The 21,624-nt window shown below is 27.0% G+C and overlaps 1 protein-coding gene across 1 annotated transcript in view; it reads left to right on the top strand.

Annotated features, from left to right (window-relative positions):
* LOC100200315 (beta-1,3-glucosyltransferase) overlaps positions 1 to 21,624 on the top strand; it is a 52,200-nt gene that overhangs the window by 11,129 nt on the left and 19,447 nt on the right. The window contains exons 3-7 of the mRNA XM_065807315.1: positions 688 to 713; positions 2,415 to 2,451; positions 11,668 to 11,777; positions 13,574 to 13,650; positions 14,212 to 14,320. Coding sequence (XP_065663387.1) covers positions 688 to 713; positions 2,415 to 2,451; positions 11,668 to 11,777; positions 13,574 to 13,650; positions 14,212 to 14,320 — 359 coding nt within the window. The remainder of the gene's footprint in view (positions 1 to 687; positions 714 to 2,414; positions 2,452 to 11,667; positions 11,778 to 13,573; positions 13,651 to 14,211; positions 14,321 to 21,624) is intronic.

The raw sequence follows: 21,624 nt of genomic DNA, 5'->3' as shown, positions 1-21,624 counted from the left end.
ATGTAGCAACATTCCCTTACGAGTCAGGCTATAAGATAGTCGATCTAGCAACACTCCGCGCATGATTTACAGTAAAAAAAATAAAAATAAAAACATTTTATTAAAAAAAATAAAAATAAAAACATTGTTTGTATTTTTAAAAACATTCAGAATGTTTTAAAAACATTCAGAATGTTTTTAAAAACATTCTGGTCAATTAATTTTGCGTTTTTGTGGTTTTTTTTTATATAACAATTAATTTGTAATTAAATTAATGGTTTTGACTTTCGTCCAACACGGAAATGTTGGACGAAAGTCAAAAGTAATTAAAAGTGACGTATGTGTTGGCGTAAGAATCACTTTTTTCCTTCCGCTCTTCCTAAAGCCAACAAACTATAGATCTATATATATATATATATATATATATATATATATATATATATATATATATATATATATATATATATATATATATATATATATATATATATATATTCCTTCCGCTCTTCCTAAAGCCAACAAACTATAGATCTATATATATATATATATATATATATATATATATATATATATATATATATATATATATGTATATATATATATATATATGTATATATATATATTTAACTATATATAACCCTTTTGGCTTTCAGAGAGTGATTATCTAAAAAAATGTAACTGTGTACATTCAATATTTTTTTTTTTTAGTTTACCTTCATTCAGTTGCACTTGAGGTAATTATTATTTTCAAGGCTTTTTTTAAGTCTGGGTTTGATAGAACAAAGCTAGGATGGTCAAAAATTTTTTGTTTTTTTGTTTAAATATTTCTTTATAATTAAAACTAAATGCACTAAAAATACCAGTTCGTTAATTTTTAGAATTAACGAACTCGTATTCTTTTTAAAATAATGAGTTTAAATAAAATCAATATATTTTTTAAGTTTTAAACTAGACAATATTTTGTCTAATTTCTTGCCCTGTGAACTTAAAAAAAAACTTTATTAAAATTTTAAATAATAATTTTATCTCTGATTTTAATGAGCATAAAATATTTCTTTATACCTGTTAACAAGAAAAATAAGAAATAATAAGAAAAAGTCTGCTCATTTGAAAAACTGTAAAATTATTTATACCTGCTCATTTGAAATACTGTAAAAATTAGTTATTTATAACTTTATTAACACTGGTGCGCAACTTTTTTACTATTTTAACTTGATACTTAATTCTAAGAAGACAATTGTTTTATGAAACACTACTAAAAATATACTTGTGCTACATAAAATGAGATTCTAGCATGCTGTTCTTTTCCATAAGCTCTCTTCATATAGTGTATCAAAAAAGTTTAGCCTTTATTGGCTGATGACATATATACTCTTTATTGGCTGATAACTATATACTCTAATCTTATCAAAAAGTCAAAGTTGTACAGTTAAGGCAACCAATCTTGAATGTTATTTTTTTTTCTGTGACAGCTTAAAACTGGCAGTGGTGAGATTATCATGATGCAGTATTGTTTAGGGTAAGAATAATAGGTTTTTCTATAACAAGCTGTTTCAGAGATGAAATGTGACACTAAGTTCAAATCAGGAAGAAATATTTGCCTGTCACAGTGATTTTGGTAAGAAATTTACTTTTCAAAATGGCTGCCAAAAGTTGGTGAAAAATAATTTAATTTGCAAATATGCATGTAATATATTTTTTCATATATTTTTCTTGATGTTGGATCTAACTATTACATAATTATGAGGGCTATTGATAGATATTTGGAAGCTGCCAGCCACACGATGTATGATATCAATGGGAACCACATTACAATCAGTGGTCCAGACAGAGAGCAAAAACTATTCTCTACTAGCTATATTGAGAACACTTCTCATTTATGATCTGAGGATTTGCCAGCCTACAAATTCAAGCTAAAGTGCCTTGTAGTGCTAGCAAACTCTACTGTGGATGAAGAAAAGATACTATAGATGTTTGGATTTTAAATCATTCTGGAGATCGAATAAAAATGTGTCAAGGACAAAACATATTGTTGCACACATGTAATATGGCATATTCTACTTATTTGTCAGTGATACAGAATGTTTTTTTGTTTTTTTATTAAGTAAAAATTTTTTTGTATGTTTCTAAAAACGTCCTAGTCTATTATTTACCCTTTTTTATTTTTTTAAAATAAGATAAAATTTAATTAGTTGGTCCTCAATTAAATTTAATGGTTTTGACATAAACTGTACTAATTTTTGTCTTGTTTAAATACAAAGAGTCGTTAAAAGCTGTTTTCAACCAGAAATGGTAAGTTTAAATGTCAAGCTATAAGAAAAAAAAAAAAAAAAAAAAATGTATATATATATATATATATATATATATATATATATATATATATATATATATATATATATATATATATATATATATGTACATATAATTTAAATTAGGTAGAAGAACTCAAGTCCAATGTTATTCCATATCCAGGTTTGATTACACTTTCAGTAGCTTTTTTTTGTTTTGTTTTTATTTATTACATATAAATATTGTTAATAATTAAGGTCATTCCATATAAAATCATAAAAAAACTATTACTTTTATACAAAAATTATATTACCTTTGAGCTGCCAATATTTTCTGCTGATTTCCGCACTTGCCAACTTCAGCTGATTTGTTTTCACTCTGTCAAATGTTGTCTATGGTCCCACTATCAATTGTCTCAAAACGATTTCTTTTTTAATTAATTTTGAATCATTGCTTAGTTATGAAGAAATAATAAGTTCATTTGGTTTTTTTTATTGTTGCTGCTAAGACTTAACAGCAAAGAATTATCTTTTGAATGATTTATTTGGGATTAGTTTTTAATAGTATAACCATTTATTTTTAATAATATAACTTATTTTTAATTTATATATTAAAATAAATTATAAGAATTTAAGTTAATATAACTTAAATATTTATAATTTATTTACTCATTATTATATTATTTTAAGTTATTATTATTATTATATTATATACACAGTGGTGGCCAAAAGTATGGAAACTTTTCAAAAATGCTTTTTATTTATTTATAAAAAATGCAACACTTACTACATATTATGCATATGTTTATTGAAGTCGTGATACAACTTTTTAATAAAATAAAACATTTTTTTTTTCATTAACATATACAAAAAAAAATTAAATTTTTAAATTAGGCCTGGTCATAAGTATGGAAACATATGACCATTTTAAATGTTCCCTTGCAAACAATAATCTACCCATCTTATTTTTCTTAGAAATTAACGGTTTTTTGACAGCCACTCTTCCAAATAAGCCCGCATCATTTAACCTTCTACGAACTGTCCTGTCAGATAATAAAACTCCATGCTGTTCCAAGATTTCTTCTTTTATATCCTTTGATGACTTTCTAGGATCTTTTGTAGAAGTATTTTTTATAACTTTATCCAATCTTTTTGTTGTTTTTCTTGGTCTTCCAGGTTTCATTTTCACTTCCACAGTTCCCCTTTCTTTGAATTTTTTAATAATTTTTGAAACTGTACCTTTTGGAACTTGAAAATTTCGAGAAATATCAATTGGTTTATTACCGTTTTTAAAACACTCAACTATTTTATTTTTAATATCACTAGAATAATATTTTCGCGGTGCCATACTGATTAATATAAAAGTAAACTATGATGAACTAACAAAGATGTCAATTCTAACGCGTTTTAATTCTAAATGATAAGATTTGTTTATGTTTAGTGACAAGTTTGAACAAGTTTCCATACTTTTGTCCAATCGAAATTAAGAAGTATTAGTATGTAATAAAATGTCTTAAAAAAGACAAGTTCAAACTTGTAGTATATATAAAGTAGACTATTGCAAGTACACTCTGGTTAAATAATTTTGGTTTTATTTAATACAAATAAAAAAAATGTAATTTTAAAAAAGTTTTCATACTTTTGGCCACCACTGTATATATAAATATATATATATATATATTTTTTTTACTTACTACAATCAATAGAATTATGATTTTGTTGTTGTTGTTGTTGTTGTTGTTGTTGTTGCTGTTGTTGTTGTTGTTGTAACTCTCTGTTTCTGATGGATTATTAAAAAAAGATTTTGCTTATATTACCAGAATCATAGAAAAACTAAAAAAGAAAAAGGTTAAAAGTTAAAAAATTCACACTAAAACTCTAATATTCAACATCTTTTTAAAAACAATGTCAATACAAATTAGGTTTCAAAAAAAAAACATTAACTGTACATTAAATTTAAACTGATTTTTACTGTAAGAAGTAATGGCAAAAGATTAAAACAAAAGAACTGTTGATCTTGATTATATGAGTTCCGAAAGGAATCATTTATAATTAAGGATGGAAGTTAATGTTAGTTTTAGTTCGACTAAAGTTACTCAACTTATTTTATTTAACCAAAATTAGTCAGTTAACTTTTTAGTTTGACTAAAGTTAGTAGACAAACTTTTTAATTCTGTTAAAATTAGTCAACTAACTTATTTAACTGAATTTAATTGACTAACTTTTAATATTTAACTTTTAAGTTAACTTTTTTAATTTAATTGACTAACTTAATAAATTATCTTTTAAGTTAACTAAAATTAGTTGACTAATTTTTTAGTTTGACTAACATTTTAGTCGAACTAAAGTTAGTCAACTATAGCTGTTTTCATCATTTAATGTTTTTTTAATTAATTATTGCATAATTGTCTTAAAGTATTTTTAGTTAAACTAAAAATTTAGTTGACCAATTTTAGCTAGACTAAAAATTTAATAAATATTTTCAGGATGAAAGAAGAAACTGCTTCTCAAAAAATCTATAAAAATTGCTGTTTGTCTACAAAGGTCTATCCAAAACCTCCTTGAAATTAGTTTGAATTCAAAAGAGATATTGTATTGGGGTTCTGCAATGATCTTTTGTTGTTCATTATAGTGGCACATGAAAGATTTAGAACATTCCTTAAAAAAAAGTCTTGAAGGTGTTGATAATCTTCATCCCACAACTCTTAGCAAAGGAGGAGTTTAGGATATCTTTATTGCCATCTGGCTTAAAGTCATTAAAGCATTGACTGGAAGTATATATATGACTTTACTAATAGATGGATGGACAGACAAATACAAGCATTTGTCATACCATAGTTTGAAATGTTCAGTCATTAAGAGTAACATATGGAGCAGGAATGTGCACACTTTATCCATGACCATAGTCATAAAATACATAGTCTGGTCAGTTAAAGAACGCTATTGTTTATCTTAATGTTAGTGTTTTTTAGAACCTAGTCTACCAATGAGTGCACATTTTTTGTGAACAAAGGCGTGTTAAAAATAATATTTACAAAAAATAATTTATTTATCCTTGTTTTTTGCAAATGCCTTGTGCTAATTGTTCCATTTTTAGCTGTGGTACTTCTTGATGAAATAAAGGCGTTTCACTAAAGAATGGAAAATAAAAGTTTTGAATTTTATAAATAAAGATAGAGTAGCTGATGAAAGCCTTATGTTCCAAATAAAAAAAAAGTTATTGTTTATTTGTGAAAAGCATTATGAGGTTAACATGTTAATTGTTAATCCAAATGAAACTACTTTTAAACCAGGTTCACACTATCTACATTAAATCTTCCAGTTAAAACAATGCCATATTCTGCTTCATGTATATTTATTCCTAAAGTGTGAGCATCAGCTTTTTCTATATCCTAAAAGAACCTTTTCCTTCTGTATCAGATGAAGCAGTCCATATTAAATTATATAAATCTTTTAAGGAATTGTTCAAACGTATTAGTCTACAAAAACTTGATTGGGATGTAAATATTAGTGACACTTTTTTGAAATTGAGTAGGATGGATGGTATTCACACTGTTCCTTAGTACAAAATTTTAATTGACAATAGCCTCTCATTTACTATTCATATATTTTTATGGGCTCTGTCTGATAATCATTTATCTGGCAGATATCACATCTGGCATCAAAACAGAAATATACTTGCATCTAAAAAGATCAATGTTTAATACAACTGTTTATATCCTTATTTCAGTTTTGCTGTCATATATAGTATGTCCAGGTATCCCAGATAAATTAATTAGTTCTCATGGCTATATTCTTCATGTTATACCTAAAAATTTTGATTTATTTAATAGTTATTCATTACCTTTAAACTAAACAGAACACACCCGAGCTCTTTTTTATGTAAAGTTGTTATTAAAAAAAGTTATATTTGTAAAGGATGCCCATGTCTTCAGTCTCAAAATAAAATATCTGTTAAAAAAAAATTGCAATAAATTACTTATTCCAGCTATAGTTAGAGCTCTAATTTCTAAAACTGCACGAGAAGTGTAAAATTAACCCTACAAAGTTACTGTTTAGAAAATAAATTGCTTAAAGATAACATCAAAGAAATGCAACAGGAATTAAATCAATCATTGCATCTTGTCAGTGATGACCTATGCAAAGACTTGGTTTCAATCATATCAAAAAAGTGATCGTACAGCAACTCCATTTATGAAGTTATTTTGGGATGAGCAACAAAAATACTTATATACTTCAAAACATTCGTTATCACCCAATGATTATTTGCTATTGTTTAGGTCTTGTTTCAAAGTCACCTACTGCTTATGAGGAAATTCATATCAATGAAGAAACAAATTTTGAATTTGTCATTTTACTAAGTCAAAGGCAATTGAGAGACTGCAAAAACTATATCCAATCACAAAGAGGTTTTAACAATGAAATTGTAAATGAACTGAGTTTAAAAGTAAAGGATTTTTCTGATTAAGAATGGTTTGTTGAAGTTTTATTAGATGAAATAAAAATTCAAGAAAATTTGGTATGGGATAAGTATTCTGGTGATCTTATAGGATTTGTTGACCTTGGTGACACTAGTATAAACTACGCAACTCTGAATAAGGCTAATGAAATTGCAACACATGTTCTTGTTTTTCTTGTGAGAGGTATTGTTAATCCTATTAATAATACAGGAAGGGTAGCAAAGGTTGCTTTTAAGAATGTTAATGCTTTTTTTAACAAAAGTTTTAAACTCATCTACAGAACACCTTTGTTTAACATTAGTTGTTGGATTTATTGGCTGTGTTAAAGAGTCACTATTTGACTATTGAGTTGTTATGTGGCACTTGAGCCCTTTCGCTGACTTACATTTTTTAACATACTGCTGGGAATTAAAACTGACTAAAGAATTTCCATTCTCAATTTTAATAAGAAGAACATCAACATCACTAAGAAACTTATTGTTTCCAAAAAAAATATCTGGCTCTAGATCTAATATAAGATGATCAATGGATTGTTCGTTTGCTTATTTTGCAATTTTTTAGATTTTTGTGCACTTATTAGTAGTCTGGGCACGATAAATAAATAGTTCTCAACATAAATTCAAAATTTTAACTTTGATTGTTTGAAAACAATAAAATCTTGCAAAAACAACTGATGAATCCAAGTGGTGTCCAGTGCTTGAGGATGGTATCGGTTCATTTACATCTTTTAGTAATTATAACTGATGGATTGAAATGGTGTCCAGTCCTTGAGGTCCTGCTAAGAAAATGTTGTAAGATGGTGCGATGTCTAAGTTTTTAAAAAGTACTGCTATTTTACAAGAATCCTTAGCCCATAGCTGACCAAAGTTTTTGTAACAAATTTAAATAGTCCCCTTTCACAATGATTTAAACAGTCCTCTTCCACTATGATAATCAGATTAGAAGGTTGTGCTTTTTTTCAAGTTTACTAATAAACTTAAATCATTAAATGCCAATGCTTAGCATACCATTTAGTACTTAAATTTTAATATTATAACAGGCTATTGTAGCAATACAAAATATTTAAACTATATTTAAATTACATTATATTGATAATAATAATTAAATTATTTATAATAAGATAATGAAAAAATAATAATATTTTGAATTAATATTTAAAATTTTTTTGTAGTATTTCGAGATGTTAAATTAAAGTATTAAACTCATTCATACAATTAAGACAATGGTGCAGGCCTTGTTATGAGATTTTTTTGCATAACAGAAAAGCGCAACGCAAGTAAATGTATCCTTACTCAATAAATATATTTACATTGTTAAAAGTTTAATTACATCAGTTGAGTATTTTAAAGTACCGCAAAAAAATTGTAAATAAAATTTAAATATCTTGTTTAAAAAAAAATTTCCTTTTTTATAAAAAACTTATATTTATGTAAACTACTATATTTTTTTTCTTTAAATATTCGTTTTATGTTTATTTATTTTTTCTTTAAAGATTCGTTTTATGTTTTTTTTTTCTTTAAATGAGGGAGTAATTGTTTATGTTTGAATTTCTTAACGGTCAAAAAATAAAAACAATCAATATTTTTTTTCAACATTTTGGCTTTAACAAAATTTTCACATACTTCTCATAAACTAGTTAATCAGTTTTAATCATTTCTAATTCAAAAAATTAATTAATCAAAATCATTTCTAATTCAAAAAATTAATGATAAAGGAAAAACTTTTGTTTTTATCATTAATAATTCTTTATCATTAATTTATCAAGCAATTTCAAAACTAAAAGAATCATCTTTTCATAAATTTCTTATATAAAATTTACTAAAAAAATTTTCTAAAATATTTTTAATAAATCTAATAGTTTTGCCTACAGGCTTGATTATGGTTTATCTGACAATGCATTTATATACAGTTACATACAGCATTAAGCACTTTTGTATATTAGCACATTTGTTATAAAATAAAAAAAATTATTGATTTGAAACTATAAATAAATAAACAAAATAGTTAGATAATATGAACAAAATAATATGAACATTTTAAAGTAACTTGAATTAAAATTTATTTAAAAAAAATTTTCTTTCTTAAACATAGTTTAAAAATATTAGCAGTAAAAAAAAATTGTAAATAAAAGCATTTTAAAATTTTTAAAAGAACTTAAATTAAGTTTAATAAAATAAATTTATATTTATTAATATTAAACAGTAAATTTAATTTAAATATAATAAAATAAATTCAAAATAATTTAAAAAAACAAACAAACAGAAAATAGAAAAAAGTTTATTTAGCTAACTGTTTTTATCTAATATAAAAAATATTTCACAAATGTTTTTTACAGCAATTAATTACTGCTTGCTGTTTTGTTTTCCACATATTTTAAAAGATTGTTTAAACAACAATCAAGTTGAAAAAAGTTTTGGCGTAATGTGGCTTAATGCATAGGTGGAATTGCCATTTTGTACCTAAAATTCAATGGCGTAACAATTCTTAACAAGGCCTGATGGTGGTGAGGTGATGAAACCCAAACACTTTTTCAAAGTTTTTATAATAAAGTATAAGATATAATGTAAAGTATAAAAATATTGAGAAAAAATTTCTATGCACCCCCTTCCCCAAATAAAAACCTTCACTACAATTCATGATTTCAACATTTCATTATTTATATTCAAATTGCCTATTGTATTTTTGCAGAATGATACACCTGCTACTGAGTTTAAGAATGGTCATTATGCTCCCCAGACTTTAAAAAAGTTCCTACAAGGTAGAATAGCGCTTTGTTTATGTTAGAATCATTGTGTCAGCTTTTCGAACCTGTGACAAATCTGCTCAATAAGTGTGAGCATCATGACTTAATATTTCATGTCAATGGAACTAATCTGTTGAAGGATCTCTATTCATTTCTGATATTGTTTGAGTTTTAAACCCATGTAATAAGTGCAGACAACAACACACTGGCCATTGTAGTCTTGTTCTGATGATCTTTTTGAAATTAAACAACCTTGCTGTTTAAAACTTAGAAAGTTTATACCAATATCTTAATCAAATAAACTAGGCTCAATTATCAGCTCAATCCCAGTATAATGAATAATTTGTATAACTCTGGCCATAACAGCCAGCAGTTCTGCAATAGAAAGTATGTTCTCCAAAAGCGCTCTTATTGTTAACTCTGATGATTATGCCTTAGCCCTATTATGTTAAATATGATTACCTTTATTCATGACAAGTTTATAAAATGGTTTGATGAGACAATTCAGTATCTCAGTGGCTAAGTGCGCTGTCCTCAGTGCCTGCCTGGTTCAAATCCACTGCTAAGCAAAAATACTTTTTTTATAAAAATCCTTATTTGGTATTTTTGATCTGATTTTGATATTGATCCTCAAGTAAGAAATTGTTACTAATCATACTTAATTGTTACTAATTATATTTAATTGTTACTAATCATACCTAATTGTTACAGTTTAGATTTTTGCATGAAAAATTCAAAAATTCCACTCTGAGAACTTGGTAATCTTAAGAGATGCCATATTTATTTGATTTTATACAAAAATATTGGCTTTCAGCTGAAACTGAGGTTGTCACTAGAAATCACTGGTAAAAAGTTTAGTTTAATTTCACTACTATATTTTATTAACCTGAGCAATAATAAGTACCTGAATAATAAACCTGAATAATAATAAATACCTGAATAATAAACCTTTTAATATTATTTAGTGGCTAAGTGGAAAAACTTTATTTAGTGACTGAGGGGAAAGTTTTATTTTTTGAAATAGTATCAAATACTGCAGTAAATATATCAGAACTTATTTTTTTGTAACTTAATGCATTTGAATTGATAAGAATAAATGATGACATATCCTTGTGCCAGAAATTTTCTACCCCCTGAATATCTTTTTTAGAACTGAACTCAAGTTTGTTATTTTCCTCTCTTAAAAAATGAAATTTGAAACTAATTTTGTTTAACCTTGGCTTTACAAAAAAGAGTACATTAAATTAATATCCAAATTAATATCTGCCTAGTGGTTACTTGTTTTAGACATTTTTGGTATAAAAAAGTCCCATTCATACCATCACAGAGGAAATATACCATGTCTAGTAGCAAAAAAAGGCTCATTCAACATTTAAATCAAAGTCTTTATTGTGATGAAAAAGAAAAAAAGAGCCAAAAGAAAAAAAATTTAATTCCTAGCATACCAATATTAAATTTACTGGCAAGCATGAGTAAAATAGCGTTTTATCTTTTTTTTTATGTATGCATCAGAGCCGTAGGAACAAAAATTATATTGGGGGAGCAGTACTACCCCGAAATAATTTTAAGGATTTTTTTTTTTTCTAAATCAGTGTTACATATATATTTTCTTGTACATATACATTTTCTTGTAAAAGTTTGTCAGGGTAAAATCTTTAAATTGCCGATTAAAAAAACAGTTAAATAAGTCTTAGTAATTAACTGAAATTTTAATATTTATTTATATTTTGTTCATTTATTTGAATAAACATGGCGTTTCTTAAAATTGTTAAATCCCCAATGTGCTGTTTTTGCATTCCTGATGCAAAAATCTATTGGGATTCCAAGTATCAGTAAAATCACCCAAGTCATTTTCAAGGTGTTACATGCCATAGTTGTTTTGTTCTCATCAGATTATTGCTAAAATGTTGAATCAGCATTATTTTAAATGGCAGTTTCTCAAAAACCAACATGTATTTTTAAAGTTCTCAAAGTTATCATTTATTTATTGTAGACTGCATATAAAGGACTGCAAAAATATAAAGGATTGCATATAAAGTAAAAATGAATAAGTTCTAAGACATAAGGTTGAGTTTGTCTGAATGATTTTTTATGAAATGACCAAATATTGTTACATTATTATAATATAAACATAAATGTATTATTATAACTAAATGTAAAGTGACATAAACATTTCTTATTTTATGTTTATGTTTAGTGACTGGGTCTGAAGTTGTTTTTGTGATAAGAAATAACCTTGACAAATCTGGCGTAAAAAAAGCAAAAAGCATTAAAGCAAGTATTAATAAGCAAGCAAAGAAGATAAATGTAAGTTTTTAGTTATCTTAAAAATACAAAATAAAAAAGTTTCTGTTTTGATATTGTAGTAATTATTATACTGTATAGCCATTTAACACTACTAGATACAATGATTGCCATAGTAACATGTATCTTATTCGAATTCTAAAATGGTTCAAAGCCTACTAAACTTGCCAATAATGTCTTGGATTATGTAGAATTTTCCACAGAATGGTTATTAATATGTAGATTGAAGTAATTCACCATTGTTTGGATTACTTACCAGTTGGGAGTGGTTAGCTTAATTTTTCAAAATAGTTGAAAAAGAGGAATAGTAAATAAAATCTTTTTGTCTGACTTTCGGTCACTACCTGACCAAACCCTCATCTGATATAATGCACTGAAACCTTATATGTTGTTTAGTGTGTCAAATTGTCTTTTCGGTATTACTAACAATTTTATTTTTGTTTTTTGGTTATTTTTCTTTCTTCTTTTTCTAACAATTTAAATTCTTATGAAATGTCTCTAAGTGATGTTATACTAAAATAGTGGTCCTTCAGAAGATGTTAACTGAGAGTAAGGAGGGTAGGATCTATGCATGAAGGTACTTTATTAAAAAATAAAACAATGATGGAAAAGTTTTAAAATAAGAAAAGAAACATTAAAAAAGAAAAAATAATACTTTTACTGACTCTATATTATTTTAGTTTCTTAAATAAAAAAATAAAGTAAATTCATTAAATGTTGAAAGAAGTTCAAAAAAAAAAGAAAATATGATGTAACTTAAGTAACCAATTTAAAAAAGAAACATTGTCATAACAATGATTATTCTAGAACATAATTGTTTTGAAGAAAGGATTTTTTTGACTTAGAAAGGTGTTGGGCAAAAAATGTGTATCATTAATAACATCAACATTTTTATTTTGGTAATTCTTACAGATTTTTAGTTGCATAAATATTCGAATCTAATATCTTTATTACTGAGCATTAGTAGATAAATTTCCATAACAAAAAATGTAAATTCTTTTGAAATGGTATTTGTAAAAAATTTATTATTATTAATGTAAAGGTTCAACAGTAACTTTATATTAGTGTTTTAGTTTACTGTAGTAATTGTGTTAGTTAATTTAATATTTCCTGTCTCTTGTGCTTTCTTAATGATTTGAATTGTGTACCTTAATGGTTTGAACTTTCAGGGATTATCTTTTTCTGGATATATCCAAAATTTTGAATGTTTCTTTCAACTTTTAGTTTTTCAAGATTTCCAAAAAGTTTTTGTAAATACAAATTTAAATATATTTTTGCCATAAAAAACAAATGTTTTTAACTTTTTAAGTCGTTCCCATACAAAAAACTAGAAAACTTTCAAAATATTGAGAAAACCATCAGCTTAATGTTTAAAAATGCGGAAATAAATTCCAGATTTTTTTTTTCAAAATATTTTCTGGAGTTTTCAAATATATCCTGAATGATCATTGAATGATCATAAATACTTCTGAATTTTCATTAGATAAACTGATTGTACCTCAGCAGTATACTTATCTAAAAATATACTTAATTTGTAATAAGTTGACTTTCACATAAAAAAACTTTTTATTTTTTTGTGAATAATAAAAACTATAAAACATTACAAGGATATTTAAAAAACAACACATTTTTCCACAATTTTCTAATAATTGGAATACTAATTAATAAATTCCTTTTTTTTTTTGTTTGTTTAAAATGAGGTGTTTTTGATGTAAGTTTGTTTTGGGGTGCAGTATTTTTTTTTTTTTTATAGTTTAAATCTGATGTTCTAGTATTCTAAAGAAAATTTTTTCATTTAGGAAACTGTTATTGTAAAAATGCTTCATGAGAAATGGGCAACATATGGTGGATGGACAGTATTGCCACTTGTTGATCAGTAATTTTTTTTATTTATTTGTTCAGTTTCTGTTGTTTTGTTTCTTGTTATTTTTTTTTTCCAATCTTTTCAAACTAAATTAAAAGCAGTATTAGTACAGTGGTAGAATGTTTGTTTTAAAAGAGCGGTAGAGCCTTTGCTTTATAAGAGTGGTGGAATATTTGCTTTATAAAAGTGGTAGAACAATTGCTTCATTAAAGTGGTAAACCGCTTGCTACATAAGAGTGATAGAGCGTTCGCTTCATAAGAGTAGTAAACCATTCGCTTCATAAGCAAATGGTATAAAGTTAAAACTCATCATGTCCCTGCCATATGGTCTTGACTTATTTCTTTGTGTATTTTTCATTAAGGCTCTTATTTTGAAGTTATAGGAATAGTTAAAAAAATAATACTTTTATAAAAGTTGGTAGTTTTTTTAACTTTAGTGGGTCCCCTTGCCTTAGTTTGATATTCAAGGGATAAATATTCAGGAGATAAATAAGGTGAGTTGTAATGCAATAATAATAGAATTATTGTTTATAGAATTGATAAAATAATTTCTTTTTTATTGATGAATTTCAGCTTAATCAAAGAACACTATGATAAAAAATGGATATTTTTCTGTGAAGAGACAACAAAGGTTGATTTAAAGGAAGTACTTACCATTTTATCTAGGCATAATCATAATGAGGTAATGTTTAATTATAATGAATTATTAGTTCGCTATTTACTGCACCTGTTAAAACAAAAAATATGATGGATAGTTAACATATTCTATAATAATAGTTAACAAATTCTATAACAAACACGCTCACATTTATTCACTCACATTTATTCCTGTAAATTATTAGTTCATTGTTAATTTCGTCTGCTAAAACAAAAGATTTTATGAGTAGTTAATAAATTATAATCCAACATAAAATTATATATATATATATATATATATATATATATATATATATATATATATATATATATATATATATATATATATATATATATAAATATATATATATATATATATATATATATATATATATATATATATATATATATATATATATATATATATATATATATATATATATATATATTAGGGCGCTCTAGAGAAGCATGGTGAAAAAAAATTTCTCTCAGAATCTTGCTCCCTGGCAATTTTCCCATTCGTTCATCTATTTTGTGATAAAATACAAAATATCAAGTCGTTTAGTCATGTTTAAGCCTTGCCACCAGCTCCCTAAATTTTGTTATTAAATGTTATGTTAGTCCTTTTTGTAAACTAATCTAAATATTTTTTTAAACTTTTTATAAATTTTTTTTAGGAAAAAAATTTAATGAAAGAAATTAAATGAGAATTACTCATCAAATAGAAGCAGAATGTATTGTTTGTTTGAAAAACATTTTGTTTATTTTAAAATTTTTCAACAAAATATACGACAAACAGATTTGATTAAAACATATTATGTGAAATTTTTTAACGCTGTATAGTGTATATATTACACTATAATACGGAATCATTAGTTTTGAAGGAACTGTTAAAAACGATCATGAAAATGACCTGTCCTCAGGAAAGATATTGACATCTGGTTATTAGGAAAGCCATTAACTGAATTACTACCAACAAGAATTCCTTCGAAGGGAGATATGCTGCGTTTCTTTTTCTTTTTGAAGGACGGGCTGATGAAACAAACCAAACATGTCAGTTGTAATGGTGCTATAGCTGAAAAAGTTGTAGTGGAAATTCAAAATCAACGGGATAAAGCTGGAATTGCAGTACAATGCAAAGACAAAGTTAAAGCTAAAATATTGAATCTCTATAATATTTATAGAAAACTCCAGAAGAAAAAAGGATGTCAATCAAATGAAGCAAAGGAAAAACTGTTTATTGAAGATATGAAAAAATACTTTTATATTTTTCACCAAGATGCTCAAAACAAAATAGAAACGGACCGGCTTCGTGATAATGAGCAAAAAAAAGAAGATGTTGAATTTCTTACAGCAGTTAAATCTCAAGAAAGAGTTATTTTGGGATCAGAAGACAAAAAGTACAAACAAAAAGTTTCTCAAAAAATACAGAGAGCGAGAATTGAATCGGCAAGAAAAATGGCTGAAGAACTGAGAAGTCAAAATAATCTAGCAGCAACAATGAGCGCCAATCCTGAAACGACAAGCGTTGACTCCCTGAGTCAGACATGGAATCAGAAGAGGATATTAGTGTTACATGTAGTTCAGACGAGTGTGAAGATGAAGATTTTGAATGTCAGGAAGCTGATACTGTAACAAAGAAAACCAAACCTTACAGAGAAGACAAAATTACACTGGACCTTCCAAGAAATCTTTTCAAAAGTGACAAAATTTCAACAATGGCGGACCGCTTGAATTTATCAGCTGGTAAAAGAACGGCCTTCATGGCGTCTATACTCGCAGAGGGTGGAGCTGATTTGAAGTGTGTGACTTTATCGAAAACAAGCAGTAGGACGGCTGCTAAAAAGCTTCGAATAGAGAATGCCAATGAGATTGAAACTACATTTGTTTCCCCGAAGTACGTAACATTACATTGGGATGGGAAAATTGTTCCTGAGGATGCTTAATGGCTAGGTGTTCTTGTGGCTGGGATGCCAAACTATAAAGAAGGTAAACTTCTTGGGGTTCCAGTTATCTCGGATAGAACTGGTCCTACAATGGCTAATAGTAGCTATTCTCTTGTAGTCAAATGGAAAGTAGAACAGTCCATTGTTGGTCTTGTTTTCGATACTACTGCATCAAATTCAGGATGGAAAAATTATATTTTGCTTGTTGTTATCATGTGATGGAGAGAATTTTGTGTTCCGCATGGCAGCAGATTTTTAGTCCAACATCCAGTCCTGACACCCCTGAATTCATGGAATTTAAAAAATCCTGGGATACATTAAAATAACGATCGAATTTCAAAATTTTAAATATAATCGACGTCTCAAGCAACAAAAGAAAAATGTTGTTAATTTCTTGCAACAAATCTTGGCCTCAGAAGGTAACAGCATGCCTTGTGATGACTACAGAGAATGTGCAGAACTTGTGCTCATACTTCTAGGAGAAACGTCTCCTCGTGGAATGCACTGGCTCAAGCCTGGGGCACACCATCATGCACGCTGGAAGGTAAGTGTTATATACAATGCTAAAATGTATGCTTTTGGTCATTAGCTGAATTATGATCCTGAAAAAATTGAAAAGTTACGTCATATTTGCACATTCAATGCCCTCTTTATGTGAAAGCGTGGTTAGCCGCCCCTTCTGCAGCCGAGGACCATCAAATGAACTTCAGTTATGGCATGATCTACATATGTTCAAGAAAATTGACCCAGAGGTAGCTGGAGCGACAACTTCAGCATTGAACAGGCATATGTGGTATCTGGCAGAAGAAACTGTCACATTTTCGCTCTTTTCAAATTTGGTGTCAGATTCGAAAAAAAACAAATTGCCAGACAACTTATCAAAGCAAAAAAACACAAACCACTAAATAAAGGTGTTCCTGTCTTCCCACAGCTAGTATCCTCAACAAAATTGGTACATCTTATTGGCAAGAAATCCTGGCTCCTGTTCAATTTACTTGGAATTGAAACAGCCTGGTTGCACTTGCCTTCAAAGCAGTGGGAAAACGACAATAATTTTCAAAAAGCAACAATGTTTATACGTCATGCAAAAGTTGTCAATGATTTAGCCGAAAGGGCAATGAAGCTCATCACAGACTTTGCAAATAATTTAACAAGAGACGAAGTACAAAAACAATATATGTTACAAGTGGTGGAACAACACCGACGCAATGTACCAGATTTCAGAAAAAAAACACTGAAAAATCTATGAATAAACTTAATTGTTTTTCCAAATACAGCTGGATCAGTATTTTTCTTAGACCTAACATTATCATATCATGGTAGCTAGGCTAGATCATTGTTTACACCTAAATTTTGATTGCTTAAATTCAACTTTTAATAACTCTAGTTCACTTCGAACAATTTATGTTACTTTTTCAATGTTAAACAATGTGACAAACATTTTTGTCATGGTGGCAAGGCTTAAAGTTATTTTAAAATCTTGAAGTATGATTTTTTTCACTTTAAATACTGAAAGGAATGGGAAAACACCCGGGGAGTAAAGTAATTTTGAAAAAAAAAAATTTGGAGCACCCTAATATATATATATATATATATATATATATATATATATATATATATATATATATATATATATATATATATATATATATAAAATCTTTAAAAGTCATTTCTTGTTATACAATATGTTTATAAATATATAAATTGATTTTAATAAAAAAGGCCAGCTACTTAACGTTGTTTGAGTAATTTACAACTGACATAGGTCATATCAGTGTATGGCAGAACCATTTTCCTAGACATTACTAAGTTCAACACAATACGTTTTTAGTTACGGACACAAAATAATAACACTTCATCATGCTTTAAATTGAGGAAAAAGTAAAGCTAAATTCTTGTTATATTTTTTATAACATAAACTTTAATTAATAAGATTAATATGAAGTGAATGTAAATTATTCATGAGTTATTAATTATTTGGTATCCCGTTGATACATGTTTCTTTACAAAAGGAAATTGTCTTTAAAAAGTTAGATGCACACAACTAAATAAATTTATTATAAATAACTAAGCAATTGAGTACAAATACGTTTCAAACAAAAAAATGTTAATTTACAATCAAACATGTGTATAACAAATGGTAAAAAATATGTAAACTTTGATCTTTTATATTGCATTAATGCGTCATATGATAAACCTAAAATAAAAATTGTAACAGATAAGTAGACATAAAAGAAAAACAAAACAAAACAAAAATAAACTGGAAAACTATTTACCTGCTTTTTGGTAGCCTGTTGTCATACTTAAACTGCTGTCATGATGCAGCTTGTCGTTGTGTTGTTTTATGACGTTATTTCACGTTGGCTTTTAGTAAACTTTAGTTAAATTTAAAAGACATTACAATAGATTTAAAATATTTTAATTAAAAAGCAAAAAAACAAATGCTTCAAGGAGCCAAACTAAAAACATTAAAGATAAAAAATCAAATAGAGATATAAATAAATTGAATTTATATAGCTAAATTGTCTTGGCTTATAGTAAATTTTAAAAGCAGTGTTTTCATTAAATTAAACTACCAATTAATTATTTTTAACAAATAGAATGTAGCATCATATTATGATGATTGGGTAATGAATCAATTTAACTATATTTAAGTTTAATTGGTGAAAAACAAATAAAACTTTAATTAAAAAAGACAAAAATAAACCAAATATACAATATATTATAAAAACAAGTTATTATAAAACAACAATATATTATAATATAATAAATATATTATAATATAATAATATACAATATATTATAATATAATAATAATAATATATTATAATATAATAAAACAACAATATAGGGTCATTTCAGATAAAGCGAGCCAATAAAACTAAAATCAGTGTGTATTAATAACTATGTGAGATATCTTAATACTTCTTGTACTAGAAAACTCTATAACAGATACCTAAACTATGATATAATGTAAAGTGAGCCACACTAATATAAAGTGAGCCAAGTAAACTGTATATGATACATAGGAAAGGCTCGCTTTATATTAACAAATTTATAAAGTGAGCCACCATTATTGGTAAAGCGAGCCAATAGCTTATATGATTATTCTAAAGTGAGCCATTTAGCTTTTATTTCAGACAAAAATTTACAAAATTGGAAGTATTATTACAAATAATATTTACTATATTAATATTAACTTTATTACCTACGATATAGTAAACTGGTATTAAAAGTTTGCAAACATTAACCTCAAATGCATACAATGCAAAAAATTTAAAGAACAAAAGCAATATAAAAATGTCAGCGACTAGTCTAAGAAAAATAATACTGCTAAAGCTGCAGATAAATGATGCAGTACAAAATGCAAAAATCAAGTCTTAACTAAAGTTAATTTACTTAGTTGTTGTTTGAACACAATCAGCACATAGTTGTCCACGCACGGTTATGCTCTTGCTGCAGACAGATTCTCTGCCTTTTTTGTGCTTATATCAGGAAATCTGTTCAAAAATCCCTGAAACCAGTAATAACTGGCAATTTTTTTTGATTCTGAAAATCCTTTTATTCCTTTAGCATCAGAATAAGCATATGCAATTTCTCGAATATCTTTGCGCGACAAAGGAAACCCTGCTCGTGCCATTTTTCTTACAGTCTCTGCTAATTCTTCTTCACTTTGTTGTGAAAGAATTGTTGGTCTCCCAGAAGCACTTTCCACATTGCTCACTTTTCCTGACAATCTCCTCCTCAAAGTTTCATATGGCACATTCCAAGCTCTCGCTATCAGCCGTATTGACAACCGTTCAGTTGAAGGTTTTTCTTCTTGTTTTCTGTATTCTTCCATAGCACCAGCCATATTTCCTTTTTGCCATAAATTTAGTTTTGTGCCTGCATGACTTTGAGGCCTCGGCAGTTTTTTTGGACTTCGATGTTGTCCTCGAATTGCCGGTACCTGCTCGGACAATTTTTGTTTTCCTTGAGATTTTTGGCTTCTTCGGGCCGTGATCGGTTGATAAGGTACCATTCTGTAAAAATGTAAAAAATTCCAATAAATTAACAATTCATGTGGGTCAAAAAGCAAAAAAATTTATAATATTTTTTACATTTATTTATTATTGCAATTTTTGGAAAAGTGAGCCAATGGCTCGGTTTACCTGAATGCCCTTGGCTCGGTTTATCTAACAGTTATGCAAAACCGAGCCAGGTTGAAAATTCGATTAAAAAACTTTATCATTGCTCAAATACATATCAACACTGTATTTTTTGAAATAGTTTCTCATATTACTAATATTACAATCATATTTACTATAAATAGTGTCAAATATGAAATACTCACTTTTCTTAATTGAAGCTAAGCAAAATATAAGGTCTTAAAGCGAAAAAACGTTTTGTTACTACTCGAATGATTATAATTATACCACTGCGAAAATAATTGCTTAGCAACTGTTTTTAAAATATTCATTAGACTTTAAAATGAATAACTAATATTAAATAAATTGTTATAAACCGAAAGCATAATTTGATTTCGTAAAATTGCAATATTTAGGCGACCGGCTCGCTTTATCCGATGGCTCGCTTTATCCGAAATGACCCTATTATAAAAAAAAATTACATATTAAAAAAAAAAAAATTACAAAATTTAAAAAAAAAAAAATCACTGAAAAAAAGCGACAACAAAAAAGTTATAAATATCTTCACTGGTAGAACACATTCTTCAGTGTCTCCCAACACCCCGGTATGGATGAGTCCTCCATTTAAAGGATGGCTCATCCATACTGCTATTACTTCGCCACTTATTGAAGGACCTCTCTGAGAGAAGCCCTGGGTGTTGGGAGCAATATCTTTGGTATTCCTCAAATGTTAACGACTCTAAAATTATAAATAGAAGGATATAATAAAATTTAAAAATATTTACAATTTTTTTTAATCAAAATATAAAGCATAACCTCACTATTTTCACAGAATGATTAGGATGCTAAAAATAATAATAATAAAAAAAAAGTAAATTAAAAAGGGTTAAACTTGTGAAAAATTTAATTTTAATAAAAATATGAGTAAAATGCAAACAGTTTAAAAATGTCATAATTATATTAAATAATTCTTTCACCTATTGCACATATTTCTCCATAAAAAGTATATAAAATTAAAAACACAGCCCTACCAGTTATGCTTCTACCAGACACTAAAGACAAAAAATATACCTCAGAATAATCGATAAAATAATATTTACATATAAATAAATATATAATTATAATTTTTGAATAAGCCAATCTGACAGGAGACCGACGACGTTTCAGAACAAAAGGTAAATTAGAATATGATGTAACCAACTGAATTTGGAGAACAAAAACCAGTTTACCACCAGAAATACCTGTCAAAACCTTTGCATCAATATAATTATTTTGAA

Source organism: Hydra vulgaris, chromosome 10 (genome assembly GCF_038396675.1).
Source record: "Hydra vulgaris chromosome 10, alternate assembly HydraT2T_AEP".
NCBI classification, from domain to species: Eukaryota; Metazoa; Cnidaria; class Hydrozoa; order Anthoathecata; family Hydridae; genus Hydra; species Hydra vulgaris.
Note: the sequence above shows the minus strand (reverse complement) of the source record. Positions and strands in the feature narration are given on the sequence as shown.